General features: G+C 39.8%; 1 protein-coding gene across 4 annotated transcripts in view; it reads left to right on the forward strand.

The window, feature by feature from the left end:
- RAB2A (RAB2A, member RAS oncogene family) overlaps window positions 1-20,317 on the forward strand; it is a 44,578-nt gene that overhangs the window by 515 nt on the left and 23,746 nt on the right. For 3 of the 4 annotated variants that reach the window (XM_090137624.1, XM_090137625.1, XM_031612925.2), the window contains 2 exons: window positions 9,045-9,116; window positions 12,980-13,047. In XM_090137624.1, the coding sequence (XP_089993750.1) occupies window positions 9,045-9,116; window positions 12,980-13,047 (140 nt within the window). Of the gene's footprint in view, window positions 1-83; window positions 462-9,044; window positions 9,117-12,979; window positions 13,048-20,317 lie in introns of those variants that run through there. The other variant, XM_090137626.1, reaches the window with a different exon arrangement.

Genomic DNA, 20,317 nt, shown 5'->3' on the forward strand with positions numbered 1-20,317 from the left:
GGGGCCTCCGCCCGCCGCTCGGCCTCGGGGCCCGCCGCCGTCTCGCCGTTCCTCTCGCGGCTCTGCCTGCGGCATCCGGCGGGCCGGGCGGCGGCCGTCGCCGCGGGGTCCGAGCCTGGACGCCGCCCCGCCTGCGGGTGGGCCTCGGGGGCCGCCGTGCCGTGGCTGCGGGCGGCCCGCTAAGATGTCCGGAGGAATGCGAAAAAAAGCCTCGTTTCTTTTTCGATTTTTATTTTTTTCCCCGCTGGTGTTGTCGTCCCCTCTCTCATCCTTCGTAGAAACTCGCGGTGTGCTGGTTGTCGCCGCCACGTAGCAAATAACCCTGCTTACTGTTGCTGTGGGCATAACCGCGCGCTGATAGAAGCTGATGTCTGAAGCCTCTTAGCCTGTGTATTCCGTGTGCCCTTGGCACGGGGTGGATATGGGTAGCACGTTTCCATTCCAGCTGTTGTCATGGGGAGGTAACTAACGTAGTTATTGTGCCTGTGCATCATACGTCTTCCCTGTTGTTTTCCTCATACCTGAGTAAATACCTCTTTTAGTAGCTTTGATGACGCAGATGTCATCTTGCATATTCTTGCAGGGATACTTCCATAATTGTACTTCATGAGCCAAATTGTAGTTCGAGTATAATTAAACATGGCAGTTGCATTACACGTGAGGTTATTAAATGTACTGGTTGCAATTACTATGGTTTTTTCTTCCTTTTTCTTTTTTTGAGCTCTGCAAGCATTTTTTAGGCTGCTGCAGTAGGAGCTGTAGTACAAATGTCTGTTAAGAGAGAAATCACAGTTTTAACTACCATTTTGGAAATGTTAGGTTTGAGATGAGTGAAAATCCTGATATGTTTTTTTTTTTTTTCTTGAATGTTTAAGTGAGTGACAGTTCACTAACCCAAAGCACAGGAGAATACCTGAGCAGCTCCAGGGGAAGAAGCAAGTTTGTCTGCCCAGGAGCGTGCAAAATAGTAATGCAGAGTTCAGAGTGATGGTGCTTCAGAACAGGTCATCAATCCTGCTGCATTTCTAAAGCTGTGATTGCTGAAGTGGTAGGGAAGACAGCAAACAAGTGCTTTGGTGTATTGATTGTATGCTGATTAAATTTTTAGAATGAATTTTCCATAATGCAATGGTCTGTGCTGCAGTTCTGTTGCTTGAAAAGAGAAACGGAGAGTTGATGTGTGTCATTCCTGTCGCTGTTTTAGCTTCTTGAGAGCTAAATATGGATATAGTAAGATAGAGAAGGGAGATATGGGAAAACATGTCACAAATTTATTTTTTTGTTGTTGTTGGGTTTGTGGCTTTTTTCTTTTAGTTTCTTTGGCTTTTATTCAAAGTTGCTACAGGAAGCTAATTAAAACCAATGCAATGATCATTCTTGAAGTAAACGAAATACGCCCATGGCAGAAAGTTGGTTTTGCTTTCATTTAGATCTCCTATGAGTCTTTTAGTACTCTAACATAGCTAGTACTGAAGAGACAATTCATGTTGTGCACAGCTTGTTGCCAAAAACACTGTGATAGTCTAGGTGTTGCTACTGTTACTCAGCCAAAGACAGCTGAACTGGTAGCTCTGTTTATGGAAATTAACAATGGGTGAGGGTTATCTCGATCTGTTTCAGTGGTGTTTTGTCACAGCGTTACCACCAGTGGCCTTGCGTGCCATGTGATTTTCACAGCAGTACAGAAATTTATCCCTGAGACTTGAGAGTCTTTGGAACTGGATCAACTGCTTGGTGACTCAGCAATTGGTTGTAAACAAACTGTAGGAGAAAAGTAAGACATCGGTAACCAAGGACAGATGTTAACATTTAGCTCGTATTCTTTTTCAGCACTACAAAGCAAAGTGGGTTATGCAAGCTGAAAACAAAACAAAGGAAAAACCTGCAGTTATACAAGACACCTGCATGTCTTCTCCAAATTGTGATTCCTGGTGCTTTCATCTACTTAAACACAGGAATTCAGGATGGTCTCAGCGTCTTAAAATGACAGCCGCAGGAATTGACTGTGCAACACTGCCTTTTGCTCGAGAGATCTTGTCCCTTTGCTTGCTTTGTTTTTCATTGACATTCAGTGGCTTATTGTTCTGCTGGTACTTCAAACACAGTAGCTTTATGAACATGGGGTTGATTCTGTTGCGATTGCTATATTATTCATCTGCAAAAAAAACCAAGATGATTTTTCAGCTTGATTGGTGGTGGTAGGTGGTGTGTTCCTCTGCTCTTTCCAACACATCTGTTTTTGGCCATCAGTTGAAGTTTAGGTGGACTTTGGTCTGAGTCAGGGTGAACACTCTTAGCACACAAAGGTTGCCAAGTTTTGCAGTTGGTGGCTGAAAGTCTTCCTGTTCTTCTCAGAAGTTTTTCTATATGATAGTGAAGTCTCCTTTCCAGATTAAATGTCTTCATTACTGGTAACGTATTACTGTACAGGAAGAAAATGATGCATAACATTTCTGTAAGTAGTAGGGCTGGATTTCCCCCATTCCACTAAATAGGATTTTCTGGTATTAGAGTATGCTTAGTAGTTTCCATTAGAGACTGTTACAAAACTTTAGTATGTCTGAAATACCAGTTTTGCAACGGTCAGATTTCTTGCCACCAACATAATTTGTCAGTTGTATTCCATCTAAATGTCTGTGTATGATCAGCATTGCTGCATCTTTCATGAGCAGGTCTGTCTTCCTCTTTTCTTTGATGTGTTAGTTCAGCAATCCTCAGAGTTTCTTGTGTAATGAACTTCTTGCCTTCCAAATTCAGTAAATAATTGCTACGTATAAACCAAGGGTCTCAGTTGTTCTTACTAGGCAAAGATGAGAGAAAGTAGGATAGCTTTATGATCTCGCTTTCCTTACCTGAATAGCTTACTTTACTCTGGAATGTCAGCTGTTTCAATTGTCCAGGAGATTCTCAAATGTTGAAATTAAGTGATTGAATTGGCTTTATTTTTATCTCATCTCTTTGTGAAATGTTTCCAGTGTCACTGCACTTTGTTCCAGGATAGCCATTATTTGCTGGCAGTATGCAAGGCAAAAGCCTCTTGCCCTTAATTTCTACAAGTATGTTGCAATAGTTCTTAACAGGTTTTCATCTCTCTAGAGCTGGTGTTAACAGTTCATGATAGTTTGAGAACTACTTCATGCTGAAGATCAGGAAACTGGACCTACACTACTTACATCTTGCCTTGAGATGCTTTTGATGACACTGTGGTCCCGAAAGTGTAGATATTAGGTGTTGTGTAAGTACATCTTAGATTCTTAGAAATGGTTAACTAGAAATAGCAAACTGTAAGCACACTTTTACAAATGGTTACTGTTTGCCGTCATACTAATTCTAATGTTCAGTTAGTAAAAAGGTTTTATTCAAGTTTTTTTTTTTAATGACTGGCAATTTTCTAAGTCTGTTGGGATCATCTAGAATACAAACAGATTTTCTACAACCTTGTGTAGTTCTGTTAGAAATAATTTCTGTTTTTAAAACCTGTAGAGTTAGCAGTTGAGTTGTGCCATGCAACAAGGAGTGTGATAAAGCTGAATGTTCCTTTCAGTTTGTTGATCTGGACTGTATTTTAATATAGAAATGAAAAGTAGCATTATTGATTTCAGATGTGTCACTGTAAATAATGTACAGCAATGTTGTTTTTTTTTAGCATTAAGTTAAAAAGCCATTTTTACAGTACTGCTTTTCACAAGTATATGTAGTCGTCATGAAGGATTTTCAAGGTTGTTTTACTCACTTTCTTGTCCCTGGTATATAAAGTCCCTTTGCTTTGTAAGTAGCAGTTTGAAGCTGTGTAGTCTCTCCTTCCTATTGATTTTATTTAAAATGAAAAAAAAATCAATTAATGACAGAGTTGTCCGACAGACAACTGTCTGATAAGAGTTTAAGGATAATCTTTGCTTTAAGTTAATGTCTTATGCTTAGCCCTGTGGAAGAGTCATATGCAACTCTGCTTTGCTGAGTTGGAAAAATATGCTGTATTTGGAAAAGAAGGAGAGAATGAATGAGCTGCGGCCTGTGATAAAGCAAGGGGTTCATGAAACATCTGGAAGCAATCTAGAATTGTGCAGACTACTGTAAAGAACCAGAAGTCGCTCATAAGCCAGATTAGAAGCCTGTATCTTGTGACATCTTTACTATTTAATTATCTGGTTTAAATCTGATTTGGTTTTAAAGTCTGTTATTTGAGACTTGTCTGTTGAGGCAGGCTTTAGCCTATTTAAAGATTTATTTTTGTTTGTTTCCTTAATAGAAGTAGGAGAAGCAGAGAGCTTGTTTCATCTCGGTTTTGTGGCTTTGATTACTTGGCATCCAACTAATGTAGTTGATCACAGGTAAAAGGAAGGAGGACTGGCATAATCTCATGGGGATCTTTGCACTCTAGTACGAGCTGGTTTAGCTCACAAATGCAGTAGAAAAGTCCTTACATTTTGATTTAACTACTTACTGGGTGGGTAAACCAGCTGAGTTGGTCCAGGGAATTGCTACCAAGGTTGGAGCGCTTTCAAGAGCGGGAAATGGACCTAGGAGAATTGGTGAGAGTGACAAATCACTGAGTGGTGAGCTGCTTGGTCACCTTGTCTTGTGAAGCAACAAGAAAAAATAGTCTGAGGTGCCTGAGCTAATCCAGTGCTTATCTGCTGCCAAAATTGGAAGTCTGGTTACCTCTTGTCCTAGCTACAAATTTCTGCTTCTGAGCTATCAGCATCAGTACTTGTTCCATCCCTTCAGATAGACAGTTCAGTTCACAAAAGTGATTTAAAGAAACGAAGCCAAGCAAATAGCAGTTGTGATCAGAAAAGTGTAAGAGCCATTCTGAGTAAGGAGGCAGAATTGTATGGGAAGGAGCAAGTCTACCTGCCAGAGGTGGTTAGCAATTTAACTACAGAGATTTGCCCTCAGAATTCAGTTTCGATACTCCGGATGAGATGACTGCTGTTGCAGTTGGTTTGTTTTTTCCTTTTGTTTCCTTTCTGGGGCTATAGCAGAGCTTAAGTGAACAAGTTAGGAAGTAAGCTTAGCTTTCCCCCACCCACACACTTTTTTTTTTCTTGCACTGTTGGTTTTGAGACAGGTTAGCTTTCTGAGACACTCAGACATCAGTGGAGAGAACAGGACTGCAGCACTTAGATGGGTTTAAATTGTTGTGAATCCCTATCTTCTGGCTGTAATCTGGGAGTAGGCGAGTTTAGTCTATTGGTAATAAAAGCCTGGAAGTTCCTTTTGGAAAACAGCAGTACACCTCTGACTTTGCAGTTGACAGTTGATCAAACATACAAATATATATTTCTTTTCCTTTTCTTGAGTTATTTACGGAAACTCAGGAGCTGGTAGGGAAGAAGGAACCAAGTCTGCTTTCTTGTCAAAAGCAATTGAACTGGTTTATCTGTATCATCATGAGTGCTGTGGTTACAGAGCTGCTTTCTAAATTGCTACAAGCAGGCTCTGCTGCTCCAGGGATCAACTGTTTATTTTGTATCCCTTGTCTCATGCATGTTCTAATATCTTGGGTGACTGTAGTTTTCTGCTGGGTCAGTTTCTTGATTTAGCTCACTGTGTAATCTTGTGAGCGAGAAGGGAGAGGTTAGCTTTGCTGCTTTGCTGCTCTGCTTGCTGAGCAGTGAAATGAATGCTGGTGCTGGAGTTGGGAGGTGTTGAAGCATCTCTGGGCCAGTGGGGACCATAGCAAAGGTGTGGCAATATTCTGCCTACGGAAATTGACTGCAGAGCAGCACCTGGATGAAGAGAAAGCTGTTATGAAAGGCAGAAACATTTGGAGGCTTCTCAGGCTGGTGGTTTGGAATACAGAGATGAAAGAGTAAAGTAGTACTGTGGCGCAGCTTCACATCACTTTCTGTCACTGAGTACTAAGAAATGAAGTGATTCTGCAACAGGGTCTTGCAAAGAAGCATACTGCTCCCTTCTGAGCACATAATCTGTTGCTTGAATTTGTTCTTAAGCAAAAGCTTTTGTTTGCTGTTTGTTGGTGAAATGTATCCAAGATCTGCTCATATCTCGTTTTAAGATGTTAAGGGTTTTTTCTCCTCTGGGGATGGTTTGTCTGAAATAATTGTTGCAGTAAAACAGAGAATGAGTTAATAAATAACTGAATCTGTCCTTTCTGTGTTGTACAACTCACTAGCATGAGACGTGCTCCTAGGGAGTCTGCCTCATTTCAGGCAGAAGACTGTGCTAAGACTATGATTATCTCACAAATAGCCATTTTGCTCAAGAACGAACCAGTGGAGTTAGCATAAAACATTTGTATGTCACTTAATTATCTGCCATGCAACTGAGATCATCTTTGCAGCCCTGATACATTTCACATGATGGTAAACTGTTCAGGAGTTAATGAGACTCCTGTTTCCGATAAAGGTTGCTGTCTGTGTCTCTAATAGCACAGTCTGCTCATGCTCTAGAAGTGTATGGCTCACAAGCTGATGTAAGAAATGTCTTGTTACAAATTTGTGGTGTATTAAAATTATAAAATGAAACCAAAATGTTGCTATTAAATGTAGACATTACAATGTTTATAAGCATTATCTAAAGATGATTTATAGCATAAATCTAAGAGGAGCTACAGCTTTGTTTGCAACTTCTTGTGAAACTTATTCAGTGCAACACTTATGGACTTCCACAGGCTTTTGCTGGAGGTTGTGGAAGTAGCAGGAATGGCAGTGAATAAAAACTGGTTCATTTCTTCTGTTTCTGATGAGTGAACCTATCAGTCTGCTCCCAAAAGCCTTGCTATAAGAACGTACAGGTTCAGGCATCTTGGTCATTCTGTGCTAACTACAGACCATGCGTGTGTCAAAGGGCTGTGCCTGTCCATCATCTGGACTGTGCTGACCATAGTGTTTGTATGTTCATATGAAGCAACAAGCTGCTCATCAGCCTTCCAAGCAGAAAGATCAGATTGCTGCATGAGAACTGGTGCTGGGACACTGAATCAAGTGTCATTTTGTTGATTGAATTTTGAAATGTTTTTCTAATGACAGTAAGATTTTTGCAAGTAATAGTAGATGATAGGTTTGAGCTTCTGGTTTATTCAGTGATATTTGAAATTACTTTTTCAAGTTAATGGCAAGAGCTTTTCCGTGTTCTATTTCTGGATTGATTTATAGGTTGTTTTTGTAAGTGAGATGGTGATTATGTTCTATGGTGGGGTAGCTGTATTTCAATAGTGGTGATGTAAAAGTTTTCTCTGTATGTAAACACTGCTCTGGGAGTACTATAATGGCTGTTATTTTAAGACTCCTTAGAGATCTGTGTTCTGTCTCTGCAGCTCCAGTATTCTGCCTGTCCTTCAATCTATTATGTCCAGCACTTGCCCATTCCTCTTCTTCTTCTGTCATGTCCACTAACTTTGTTGGAGGCTGAATGGGACGTAACCTCTAACCAATTCCCAGTTCTGGCAGCTTGCTAGCATAAGCCAGAGAGCTACTGGGAAAAAAACAAAAAACAAAAAACAACAATCTGTTAAGGCCGATGCTGTAAACTTTGCCTTGGGCTGTAGTTCCATGCCACTCTAAGCTGTTGATCTGCCAGCTGCTGCATTTCTCTTCCCTCATTTGAACTCCCTCTCATGCTTGTCTGACCTTGCATTAAGCCATTTGTTTGCTTTGTCACTTCTCTTGTCAGGTTAGCATGCTAACCCAGCAGAAAACTGAAATGGCTTAGTCCAGTGAATTCTGAAACGGTGTGGAGAAGGGAGCATGAACATGCTGCAGGGAAAAGTAGGGACAGCAGCACCAGCGACTGGCTTAGCTGGCTGGAATCGCTGCTTCAGTTGTTATTTACCTCCAAGTGATGAAATGCAAGTCTCCTATTTCTGTGAGCTTTAATTGTAACTGGTCTTAGCTTTTAAGACTAAACTGACAGATGGGTGGTGATTCTGATGGAGTAGGCTTTGGTTTCTTGTGAAGCTATACTAAAAAACTCAGGGAATGTTGAAGTTAGCAGTAGAAAAATAAATGTCACTGCACGCAAACCTCTGGTATGCATATCTTGTATCTGAAAGTATGGTTCTACTTTTACTTGTCCCTCCTTTCTTTTTCTGTTATCTTGTTTTGTCAGGCGTGTTGCTCCTGATCAGCTGTTGCTGACCTCTGATATGTAGCTGAAATAACATTACCTCCATGTACAGTTTAAACAAAGTCCAGCAGGAGAATGGCTGTTACAGTATTCCATTTTGATAGTGCAGAGTCTAAGTGTATAGAAATCAAACATGATTGCCAAGTTGTATAAGGCTAGAAATATGAAATACGATGGAGCAGAACTGAAAGAATGTCACCTTCCACATAAAAGAACAAGAATAAACTACTTGTGAATAGCAGTGTTTACAAATGCAGGTAGTTTAAGTATTCCTATCAGCTATATCTGCTTTTATGTACTTTCATGTACAAGAAATTGCCCGTTTGCTGACCAGTGTCTGTGTAGCTTAAAATAGTTTACCCATATGGGTCTGAGATCAGGATAACTGTGTTATCCTGTTTGGTTATAATGTGAACTCATTTGTTCCTAATTCTGCGTAGAGTGCTTCTGGCCTGTTGGGAACAAGTGAGCAGTAAGTAGCGTGTAATGGTCATAGGCAGCCCACAAATACCTGTTGTTACCTCAGCTGATAAATTAGGAGATGTGGCAGCAATCCTCAATGTTATTGAGGATCATGTTAGCTTGAGAAAAAACTGAAACTCCTGGAAGAGATGTAGACATAGAATAGTGATGAAGAGCAGCAAGCCCTGTAGGTAGAGTGGTCAGAGGATATGGAATTGTGCTTTGAAAGTCTGTTAGGAAACCTTTTCTCTCAGTTTGAACGGCAGAACTACTACTTCAAAATAATTAAATAACTATTTTAATACTTATGAAACTTTAAAAACCGTTAGGAGAGAGTTGTATTTATATGAGTGAGTGTTTGAAACTCAGTCTTTCAGGTTCTAGTGATGAATTTTTAAACAATATGCACCGTTCACCTCAGTTGATATATACTGACTCTTGACAGATTATTTCAAAATTTACTTAAAACTTTTCTCTTTTTTTTTTTTTAGGTGTTGGGAAATCATGTTTATTGTTACAGTTCACAGACAAGCGTTTTCAACCAGTCCATGATCTCACTATTGGTACGTCTCTTTGGTTCCCCCACAATACTAATGTGTTGTTTCGAAACATATTTAAGATTGGTTTGTTTGATTGGCCTTTTTTAAAAGAGTTTTAAGCAACTAGGGTATCTCTGCACGTGTTTATGAGTTTGTGCTAAGCTAATGTTGGATTTTTTTTCTTATTAATGCAGCAGCAAATCCTTAGCTGATGAGTGTTCGTTAGCTAATAAAGCCAAATGGAGGCCTGTTTCTTACTTGAAAGATAATACAGAATCTGAAATAACAACAACAAAAATCATAACTATCTCAGTTGTCTTCAGCTAAAAAGCTGAAAACTGAATGTGAATAGAATTGGTCAAGCCTGAAATGCAGTGAAGGTGATGCAAATGGCAGGCTTTTCACTAAGGAACAGGGTATTAGCCTATAGCTACAGAACTTTGAAGACTGGTAGAAGATAAAACCAAAGAAAAGTTAACCTTAAAGATAAGCAAGTTTGGCAAGGATAGCTTACTGATAGCAAAAAATTATGTGTAAATGATGCATGTCCCTTCCAATGTTTGGAGGGGACAGGTTTTTTCATAACTTCTCAGTTGATTGAAGACTGTTTGTGTTAGGTAGGATTTGATATTCGTACTGTGGGAAGAGAATAAATGTTATCAGAATGCATTGTCTCTGAAACTCTTACCACAGCAAATGATACCAACTTCTATTTATATTTCCTCATAAAATAAGAGGAATAGTGTGGGAATAAAATTTTCTGTGGACAAAGATAGTCTTCAGATCAGTTTCACTGTTAAGCATAACAAATGCTAGCCTTTAGTAAGTTTGCAGCACCTTTGAACTTGTTCATGTTACTTCAAAGAACTTGTTAAGCTTTCCTTCAAGTCATGCTGAGTGTTGTACAGAATGTATCCCTAGTCTTTATTTTTAGTTTGTGTCCTGGAATAGGTGGACTTCCTGTGTTGGGAGGTACTAAAATAGACACTTGAAACATAAACAGATACTTTTCATGTAACAGTATGTATGCCGTAGCTTAGTTACAGCCATCTAATACAATTCAAACTTTTAGAGTAACTTCAATTTTGAAATATTTCTGATGTCTTGGCAGCAGGTAGGCTAGCTGAATAAAAAGCCTGAGCTTTTTCATGGATGTATAATTTATTGTCATCTTTTCTTCTTTGGTCCTACCCAATATATGACACCCATAAAAACATGCCTTTGGCAGTCTGTAGCACATTTCTGCTTCTCAGCAGCTTGATAGGCTGTGGGAAACATCTTCACTTCAGCAGGATGGCTGTAGTGCAAGTTCAGTGCCTGCCATACAGCTGACATCTAAGAGCAGGTACAGAAAGTAGTGGCATCAGGAAGTGAGCCTAGATAGCAGCATAGTGAGTGATGTGGGAATGAAGCATGAGAAGCTGTTTGGCAAAGAAGAAAGGGGTATAGGCTGGAAGCTTCCTTCAGCATTACTGATAGGGCACATGTCTGTTCTGGCTAGAATACTTCTCTCATTTACCCAATGGATTTAGGAGGACAGAGATAGAGAACGTGGGTTCAAACTGATACAAATGCCCATGCGGGGCGCGATAGGATGGGTTGGTATTATCTTACATGCTTCCAGCTGATGTTAAAACTCTAGAGAACCTGTAGATTTTGAAAGGCCTATGTAAAGCAAGCACTTTCTTATCAATATAGTACTATTATCAATATAGTACAACAGTTTTACCAAGTGGGAGTGCAGTTTCTATTTCCACTGTGGGCAACTCAGAAGAGAATGGAAATTGAAATTAGACATGGGGAAGAAAGTTACTTCAAGCATGTAAAATTCCACGTAAAATTTTAGTATAGCTAGCCTAGCATATTATTTCTTAAATTCAGAGATAAACTTCAATGAAAATCTGAAGAAAAAAGAAGACAGAAAAGTATCTGCTTCTGTATAGCCTGCTTTTTAGCCACCTGCAGAGTTGTGCATAACTGTAATAGAATACTCAAACCTAATAACTTAAAATGCAACAACTATCCGTATAGTTTTCATTTGAAAATGAAAGTATCTGCCATTAAAATAATTGAAGCAGGGAGAAGCTGCATGATGCAGTTAACAGACAGACAAAATGAGACTGATTTCTGTAGATGGAATGGGTGGCAAAAACTACTGTAAAGTTTTGTTAGCTCAGCCCATTGTGCTCACTATTTCTCCCCAACTGCAAACATGAAAAGCTTCTGTTCCCTCTTTAAGAGAACATAGTTTCAGACTAGGTTGTTTCAAATTCAGGTTTTGCTGCTAGCAACTATTTTGATGGAACAGGATAAGTACTTTTGACTTTTCTGTGAGGTTGAGTTTAGAACTAAACACGCTTCTGTTAGTCTTGAGCACCTTTCTCTGGCTTGGCACTCAACATCAGAGCACTGCCTTTCACTTACTCCCTCATTAGAGCATCTTCCCCCATTCTTTTTATTTTGCATGTAATTACTGCAAGTTATTCAGATGATAGAGCACCTCATTTGACCTCATTGAAGCCTTTCAATACCTAAAGAAAGCCTACAAACAGGAGGGGAATCAACTCTTTGAAAGGGTAGATAAGGCAGGACAAGGGGAAATGGTTTTAAGTTGAGGGAGGGGAGATTTAGGTTGGACTTCAGGGGGAAGTTCCTTACAGAGAGAGTGGTGATGTTTTGGAACAGGCTGCCCAGAGAGGTTGTGGATGCCCCGTCCCTGGAGGTGTTCATGGTCAGATTGGATGGGGCCCTGGGCAGCCTGGTCTAGCATTAAATGAGGAAGTTGGTGGCCCTGCATGTGGCAGAGGGATTGGAGATTCATGATCCTTGAGGTCCCTTCCAACCCTGGCCATTCTGTGAGAGCACAGCATTCTCTGGCCAATGGGCCAGAGAATTTGGCTCTGGTATCCTGTGGGAAGGAGAGTGGTCTCCTTCCTGCCTCTCCCTTCCCAAAAGTCATTAATTCTGCAGAATGTAACTGTACCCCAAAACATTCACAGCAAGTTTTTGAAGAGGTGTTTGGAGTCCTTCAAGATGAAGATTGAAGATGTGAATCTAGACAATTTTAAATGAAACTTACACTTTTTAAGTCTCTTTTTCTAATGAAATAGTAGCTGTGTGAATCATAGCTTAATGGAAACTTTGTAGTCTTATAGTTACGTAAATTAACTCTAGGTACTTCTCATGTTTTAAATCCTGTAGCAATAGCCTCAAGTTTATGCTTCATTTACTCTTACTGATCTCAGAATTTTTTTAAAAGACTGATGGAAATTGCTGGATTTTTCCACTAAAGAAATTCATTTGTTGATTGGATTTTTTTCCCTCTGTTACTTTCCTCTGCTACTTACCAGATTTGATCTTTAACTAGATTGGATTTTGGAAGCATTTTTTCATGAAGGCAGATGAATTCTAATTAATAGAGTAATAGAATTTATCTTGTTGAAGGTGACATTCTTTTGATTGTTTTGATTCTGTTGATAATGAATTGTAGACTTAATTTCTTCTAAACTGTCTGTAGTAATAAAATATTGGTAGAGCGTTAAAAATGACCACAACTCTATTCATTTCTCTGTTTATACCCAAGCACATATTTCTTCTGCTCTGAGAAGGACCTATTGAATCATTTTGAAAACTTGGTAGGAAATATCTCCTTAGCACTTGTTCTAATCAATATATTTATATAGCAATTGGGAAGTTACAGCTTTCTTCCTTCTGGAAAATATTCAAGCTCTTTAAAGCAGCTCAAGAATTAACTAACGCGGAAGGAGAAATAGATTATTAAACTACTGTGAATGGAGGAACGTATGTTAATTCAATATTGTATTTCTAGGAAACATTCTTCTTTCTGATGTCTTCTAATAATGTAACCTTCTGTTACATCTATCCAGGTGTAGAATTTGGGGCTCGAATGATCACTATTGATGGAAAACAAATAAAGCTTCAAATATGGGATACGGTAAGTAATAAAACAAACTATTTAAACATGTCTCCTCTAGCTTTTTCTTTTGTTGTTCTGGTTAAGTTCCCCATGATCTACACCATGTTAGCTGAAGTCTTGCAGCTTTCTGTGACTTCTGTGAACGTTATAAGTTTGCTAAAAAAAATTTCTGATGTGATGTGCTCTTAAAACTTTGCAAATTGCTGCTGTTTTACAGCATAACGCAACTTCCACAAGCAGTGCTTTCTCAGATTTGAGAGACTTCACTTTTTCTTTTTTCCAAAAATTGCTGTTCTGCTGTTCAGAACTTAGATTCTTCTGAGTAGTCTCTATGCTCATGCAAACGTTGGCTGATGTCACTTTCTGTTGGCATTTATCTACTAGTTTTGTTCAAGAGCTCTCTAGGGTAAATCTACATTTGCAGTGTAGGATATAAATGATACTGCTCACTGTTTTCACAGAAAATGTCAAGAAATCCGGTTCACTGTAGTCATCATAACACTTGGATGGTTAAGAAGGGACTGGTAAAAGCTTAAAGTTTCAAAAAGCCTACTGAAACAAACCCAAAGTCCTTGACTTTCAGGGGTAGTTCAGTTTAAAACATGTATTAGCAAAGTCAGGTACATTCTGTTGGTTGCTGTAGCACTGACAAGTTGGCCTCAGTGTTCTTGTCATGATTCAACATCTCTAAGACACCCATACCAATGGCTCTGTTTTCTTGTGCACTTAACTGTTTGATAAGTCACAGTTTTATTCCCTTTTCCAAAAGCATTTTAAGATACCTTTACGAACCTACAAATTCATGTTTGTGCTCTTTCTGGCATAGCAAATCTATGAAGGGAGGTGTATTCTTATAAATGAGTGTATCTAAAAATGTAAACAAAAGCAGTACTTTAGCTAACTTCATAGCTAAAATCTCATGTGCCTTAATTGTTTTACAAGTTCATCATCTAAAATCACATCTAAAACCTGTGCCTCCTTACACATTCTCTGTGGTATAAATGAATTATGTTCAGATTGTGCATCAGGCTTTTTCTAAGTGTGAACATTTTTACAGCTACAGCTGTGGATTTGCAAACTACCAAGGTAGCTGAGACTCTGTAAGTTCAATAGACAACCAGAGGGCAGCATAAACAGAAGTTTGAGGAGCAAACCTTTAGTATGTAACTTAACTAGGAAAATCCTAAATCCTAAAATTGGGACAGATTTTCTGCAGATAAAATTACTATTTTTACTACCTATGTAGAGAGATAATGTGCTGTTACCTGTTTCCTGGATACACATGAGCTTTACCTATTTTGTAGTAGATTTTCCTTTGTGCCTCAGATTGAGTAGCTCTTCTGTCTCTTTGGCTACTTAGTGCAAGCAAAGTGTCTGATACCCACAAATTCAATGGAGTTGCTCTTGATTATAAATTATGAGCTGTTTTTTGACAGGGATTTTATTTGGCTAGATTCTTGAAGATATTGAAAATACTAATTGGAAGATTGCATATTCTCTGAATAGACTGGGAAATTGTAGTTAATAATTTATGAATTGTAAGCAGTGAATGACTTAGTATGTTGCCTGGAGTTAAAATGTAAACTGTGTGCAGACTTTTTTAAACACAGGATAAATCTGTTGTAATCAAGTCTCATAAGCATATCTACATTCCAATGACTCAGTTTTGGGCTTGGCTGTAAAGGTGTTAAAGAAATAGTAAGATAAGAAATACAGTGAGGCACATTTCAAACATGGATGTCAAGGGACATAAATATGTCCATAATGACTAAAGTTACTGTCTCTCTTTCTGCTACCAAAAGCTGCTAATTGTAGCTAGCGCTACCTTGATATTTATTAAGCTGTAACAATTTCTATTTGACAAAAGAAAGTTCGTTTTACACAAGTGGCTAAGAAAACTTGATACATTGAGTCCCAGCACCCCCACTTCTCTGATTTAGTGCTATACTTACATGCCTACTTCTAATCTATCGCTGAAGCATCTTGAGGAGAGGCATGAGAAATGGAAAACTAGATAAAATGTTGTTTCCCCTGCTTAAAAGTAAACGAGGGGTTTGGCTTTCTTAAGCAAATTTTTCTTGCCTGATATTTCAATGCTGTGGTGATCAGTTTGTTGTCTTCAGCAGACCAGTGCAGTGCCAAGGAAAGGTGTATCCCTTAGTTCATAAGTAAAGGATCACGTATGGAAGCTGCAGCATACGTCCCTGCAGGAGTAGATTAACTCAGGGGCAGCTGAAGTGAACAGCGTTGTATGTCAGTGAGATCCATTTGTGTGGTTTCTGTTGGACTTTTTTGTACCATAACTCAAGACTTCATTAGCGTCTTAGTTTGATTCAGGAGTGGGATGCAGGAAAAGGGTCTGCTTACTGCACTCTGGATTTCATGTGGGAGTACACAAACTGGATTCCTTTTGGATGAGGCTGTGCTGGAAGATATGCTCAAGGAATGCTACATGTGCCTATTAGCTTTTGTAGTCTAGTATTTGTTCTTGTGAGCTGATGTCTGGTAAAACTTGTCTGAAGTGAAATAAAAACAAAATACTGCAGGGAAAAAAAAAAAAACAACAGAAACTTGCATAAAAGATGCTCAGTATGAGCACTGTGTACTTGTGCTCAGTGTTGCAGTCACATGACTACTTCTGTTCATTCACTGACACCGGCAGCCAGTGCATCCCCTCATCATCTTCCACCAGTGGAGGCTGCTTTTGGATAAATTCTCTGTGCTGCCTGGCTCCAGAAGCTTGTTGCTGTGTGTGCTGTGGCATGTCAAGGTATTTAGGTCTGGAAGTCCTTGGATTTCACTTCTGCTTCCTGACGCTTTTAGGCCAGTCAAGGGAGATGCAGGTATTAATTATTATCAATTAATTATCAAATTATTCTTTTGTCTTGTCTATAGATTATTTCATTTCCTCTGATCTTTATCTTATTAAAGATTTTCATTAGTTGCAAAGATTAAGAAGTAGTCTTGTCAAAAGTGGCTATCTGGTAGTTTACTAGTATGAGAAATTTAGATGCTTTTTTTTTTTTTTTTTTTGGAAGAGTGTGATAGTTGAGCTTGAATCAGTTAACAGCATCCCCTTTCTGTCTGGGGACCTAGAAGTGGAAGTGGCCTGTAAAAGCTGGTAAGGATCAGCCACAATGTTTGTTCTGGGAGCTGTTTAGTTTCACAGGGTTAAATAAGCTGTGTGGATGAAGGTTGCTTGTCTTGTGGCAGTACAACACTGAGAAATATAAAAATCATTTCTCCTCAGGAAAAAAAACCTTCATTGTTGTAGAATGATGCTGGGCTTGTTACCAGGATGAGTCAATATATCTTTTTATTATTGAGGGGGGTGTTCTGAATTGTATTTATTGTTACTTACATCATTGCTGATGAGCAAAAATAAACAGCAGTTGAAAGGGGGAATTAAAGTTCTCTCAGATGCTATGGGGGGGAAGGGGTTGAGTCGAGTCTAAGTAATACTATTTATGTTTTACAGATTAAATTGACATGAATGAATTTTTTTGTGTTTGAAGAAAACTGTTAATATTCCTCCTTTGTTTCATGGAAATCAATGATCAAAAATGTTTTGCTAATGTGTTTACATGATTCTTGTTAGAAAATAAGCATGATTTTTCTAGTTTTCTCCTTGAGTTTTTGTAGATGTGGGGGTGGCGGTTTCAGACAATGAATTATTCCTTGTAAGCCCATATTTAACAACAAAACAAACAATAACCAAAAGAAAAACCTCTGCCTTTTGGATTTGTTAGACAAGTTTGAAATTCCTTTCTTATAAACTGTTTTCAAATACTTGCATTGTTTTCACATAAGTGATCTAACTGAATTAACAGTGGTTTTGTTGATTTGGTGGGTTGTTTGTTTGTTTGTTTTTTGCTAACTGGGAGCTTGCACCAAAAAAAGGTTTGTTTGTGCAAGATGGAAAGCATAGTTGAAGGCATGTCTTTTTTTTTTTTTTCAATAAAACTGTAGTATGACATGTCTGCTTTGAGAGATTTGGACTCCACCAATCATTCTTGGAAAGTCAATTATCCTTAATGTCTTTATGAATACCCTGAATCTAGCAGAACAAACCAAGTCCCCTTAATATGTTAAATGAATATTTGTTTCATCTTAGTGATACTGTCGACTGCTAGGGCCTCCAACTTCACTGTCTTATTAATGGCCTGTTTCATTATGTTTTGTTCTCTCTTTGGTAGTTAGAGCTTGGAGGGATTTTGTCCATTTGTAAGTTCTTCCTCTTGCTGTTTGTGTAATTAGGGCCATCGTCTGACCCTCCATGCCAGTTGTTAATCATAGAATCACAAGGTTGGAAACTACCTATAATATCATCTAGTCCAACCGTCTTTGCATTACCACTGCTACCACAAGCACTAAACCAGATCTCGCAGCTCCTCATCCAGACGCCTCTTGAACACTGCCAGGGATGGTGACTCCACCACCTCCCTGGGCAGGCCATTCCAGTGCCTGACCACCCTCTGAGATAAAAATTTTCTCCTAATGTCCAACCTAAACCTCCTCTGGTACAGTTTGCGGCCAATTCCCCAGGTCCTGTTTGTTGCCTGGGAGAAGAGGCCAAGCCCCTCTTCACCACAACCTCCCTCCAGGAGCCTCCTCTTCTCCAGACTAAACAATCCCAGCTCCCTCAGCCGCTCCTCATAGGACTTGTGCTCCAGACCCCTCACCAATTTCGTTGCCCTTCTCTGGACATGCTCCAGGGCCTCAGCGTCTTTCTTGTGGTGAGGGGCCCAAAATTGAACACAGTACTCGAGGTGCGGCCTCACCAGAGCTGAGTACAAGGGAATGATCACCTCCCTGCTCCTGCTGGCCACACTATTTCTAATGAAGGCTAGGATGCTGTTGGCCTTCTTGGCCACCTGGGCACCCTGTTGGCTCATGTTCAGCCAAGCATCAACCAACACCCCCAGGTCCCTTTCCTCTTCATAATCATCCAGCCAGTCGTCCCCAAGCCTATAACGCTGCATGAGGTTGTTGTGGCCAAAGTGCAGGATCCGACACTTGGCCTTGTTGGACCTCATCCCGTTTACCTCAGCCCAGCGATCCAGCTTATCTAGGTCCTTATGGAGAGCCTCCTTACCCTCAGGCAGATCAACGCCACCTCCCAACGTGGTGTCATCTGCAAACTTACTGAGGGTACACTCAATCCCCTTGTCTAGGTCATCAATAAAGCTATTAAACAAGATAGGCCCCAGTACCGACCCCTGGGGGACGCCACTTGAAATGGGTTGCCAGTTGGACTTAACTCTATTAACCACTACCTGTTGGGTACAGCCCTCTAGCCAGTTCCTTACCCAAAGAAGTGTATACCTGTCCAGGCCACGGGCAGCCAGTTTCCGCAGGAGAATCCTGTGAGAGACCGTGTCTCAGGCTTTGCTGAAGTCTAGGTAGACTACATCAACAGCCTTCCCTTCATCTATCAGGCTGGTCACCCAGTTGTAGAAGGAGGTGAGGTTGGTCAAGCTCAACTGCCTTTCATGAACCTGTGCTGGCTGGGCCTGATCCCCTGGACACCGCACATGTGCTGTGTGATCTCACCCAAGATGATTTGCTCCATTACTTTTCCTGGTACTGAGGTCAGGCTAACAGGCCCGTAGTTCCCTGGATCCTCTTTATGGCCCTTCTTGAAGATGGGAGTCACATCAGCCAGCCTCCAATCCTCTGGGACCTCTCCAGTTAACCAAGAGTGCTGATAGATGGCTGAGAGCGGCTTGGCAGTCACCCCTGTCAGCTCCCTCAGCACCCGAGGCTGTAGCCCATCCGGTCCCATGGACTTGTGACAGTCCAGATGGAGGAGGAGCTCTCTGACTGTCTCCATCTGAATTGCTGGGGTATATTCTGAGTAGCGTAAGTTATTGTTCACATCAGTGATAGTACTTCAGGAAGCCACGGAAACTTGATCTACTGTCTGGGTTAGTGTTCAGAAACCTTAGTCTTAATGTGCTTAAATCTATTTGTTTAATGATATACTGTATTTGTATTTTATTTTCACACTATATTTCTTGTCAGTTTCTCATTGCATTTCACAATAACAGAGAAAGATCTTGCTTAGGATAAGGCCTGAGATAGAAGAAGAGCTAGTCTTCCTTCTCTCTGCAGTGAAACTTGAGTTCAAGTGACCCTAGTTACTTAAAGGTTTCAAATATATTTATAAACTGAAATAATTCATGAAGGTACTTCTAATAGTGGAGAGCTGAAGCTTTCTGTTTCTGTTAGTGTGTTGGGAATTGCTTTGAATGTCTAAACTGTATGCATACAACATCAGAAAAGAAACGTGTATAGTTCCACCCTTGGGTATTCTTATTTCTCATGGAATTTCAGTTCTTATTAGGATGCTGGCAGAGTTATTTTTGAAGCAGTTTGTAACTTGATGGAATAATCCATGTAAGTCTGACATTTTTAAAAGTTTTAATGAATTTGTATTCATCTGTGTCTTTTAGTTCCATCTCTTCTACAAGAGATGGATCTTAGTAAAGAACACTTTTGCTGGAAGGCACCAGTGTTGTTTTCTTATTTTTACGCTGTCTTTATGCCTTTTTCTTGTTATAGATGCTAGTAAATTATCTGAAAATTATTTTATTCCAGAGTAAGAGACATAATGGCAAGATTAAAAGGCTGTACACTTATTTATAGTATTAAAAACTGTGCTGAAGGATATGTATTGCTCTTCTCCCTTTCTGGAACATTTTATTTGAGGGATTAACTTGTTGAAGTAGATCCCAACTGGCAGTTGTCATAAGTAGTCTGACAGAGGCATGAACTGGTCAATTTTTTTTTCTGTTTACATATTATGTTGCTCCAAAAGTAATGCCTGCTTTTATTTCCATGGAGATTACAACAGGTGCAAATAATGCAATAACACTATTTGATAGAGAAGATTTTCAGCTACAAAACACTGTTTTTCAACATAGTCACTATCATTAGCTATGCATTTTCACCAGCAGTGAACAAGAGCCTGCATGTTGTACTTATAAAAAAAAATCTGCACTGACAGAGTTGACCTGCTGTTGCCACTGCTGAAATGCACCACCCACTGCAAGCGTTGATGAGTGTCAGTGGTGCAATTTTTTCCACTTGGAGGCATTTACTTCCACCCCTTTGCTTCATATGCACTTCCATGTCAGGCACCATTTGGTCAGTCTGCCCCTCTGCTTCCATCTGTCACGTGGCAGAAAAATGTAATGGAATATTGGCAGGAAGATTCAGCCTCTACTGCCATACCACCACTGCCACCTGTCTCTGATGTCACGTGCCAATGTAATAATACGGGTGG

The sequence above is a fragment of the Phasianus colchicus genome, chromosome 3, assembly GCF_987193195.1.
Source record: "Phasianus colchicus chromosome 3, bPhaCol1.hap1.1, whole genome shotgun sequence".
NCBI lineage: Eukaryota > Metazoa > Chordata > Aves > Galliformes > Phasianidae > Phasianus > Phasianus colchicus.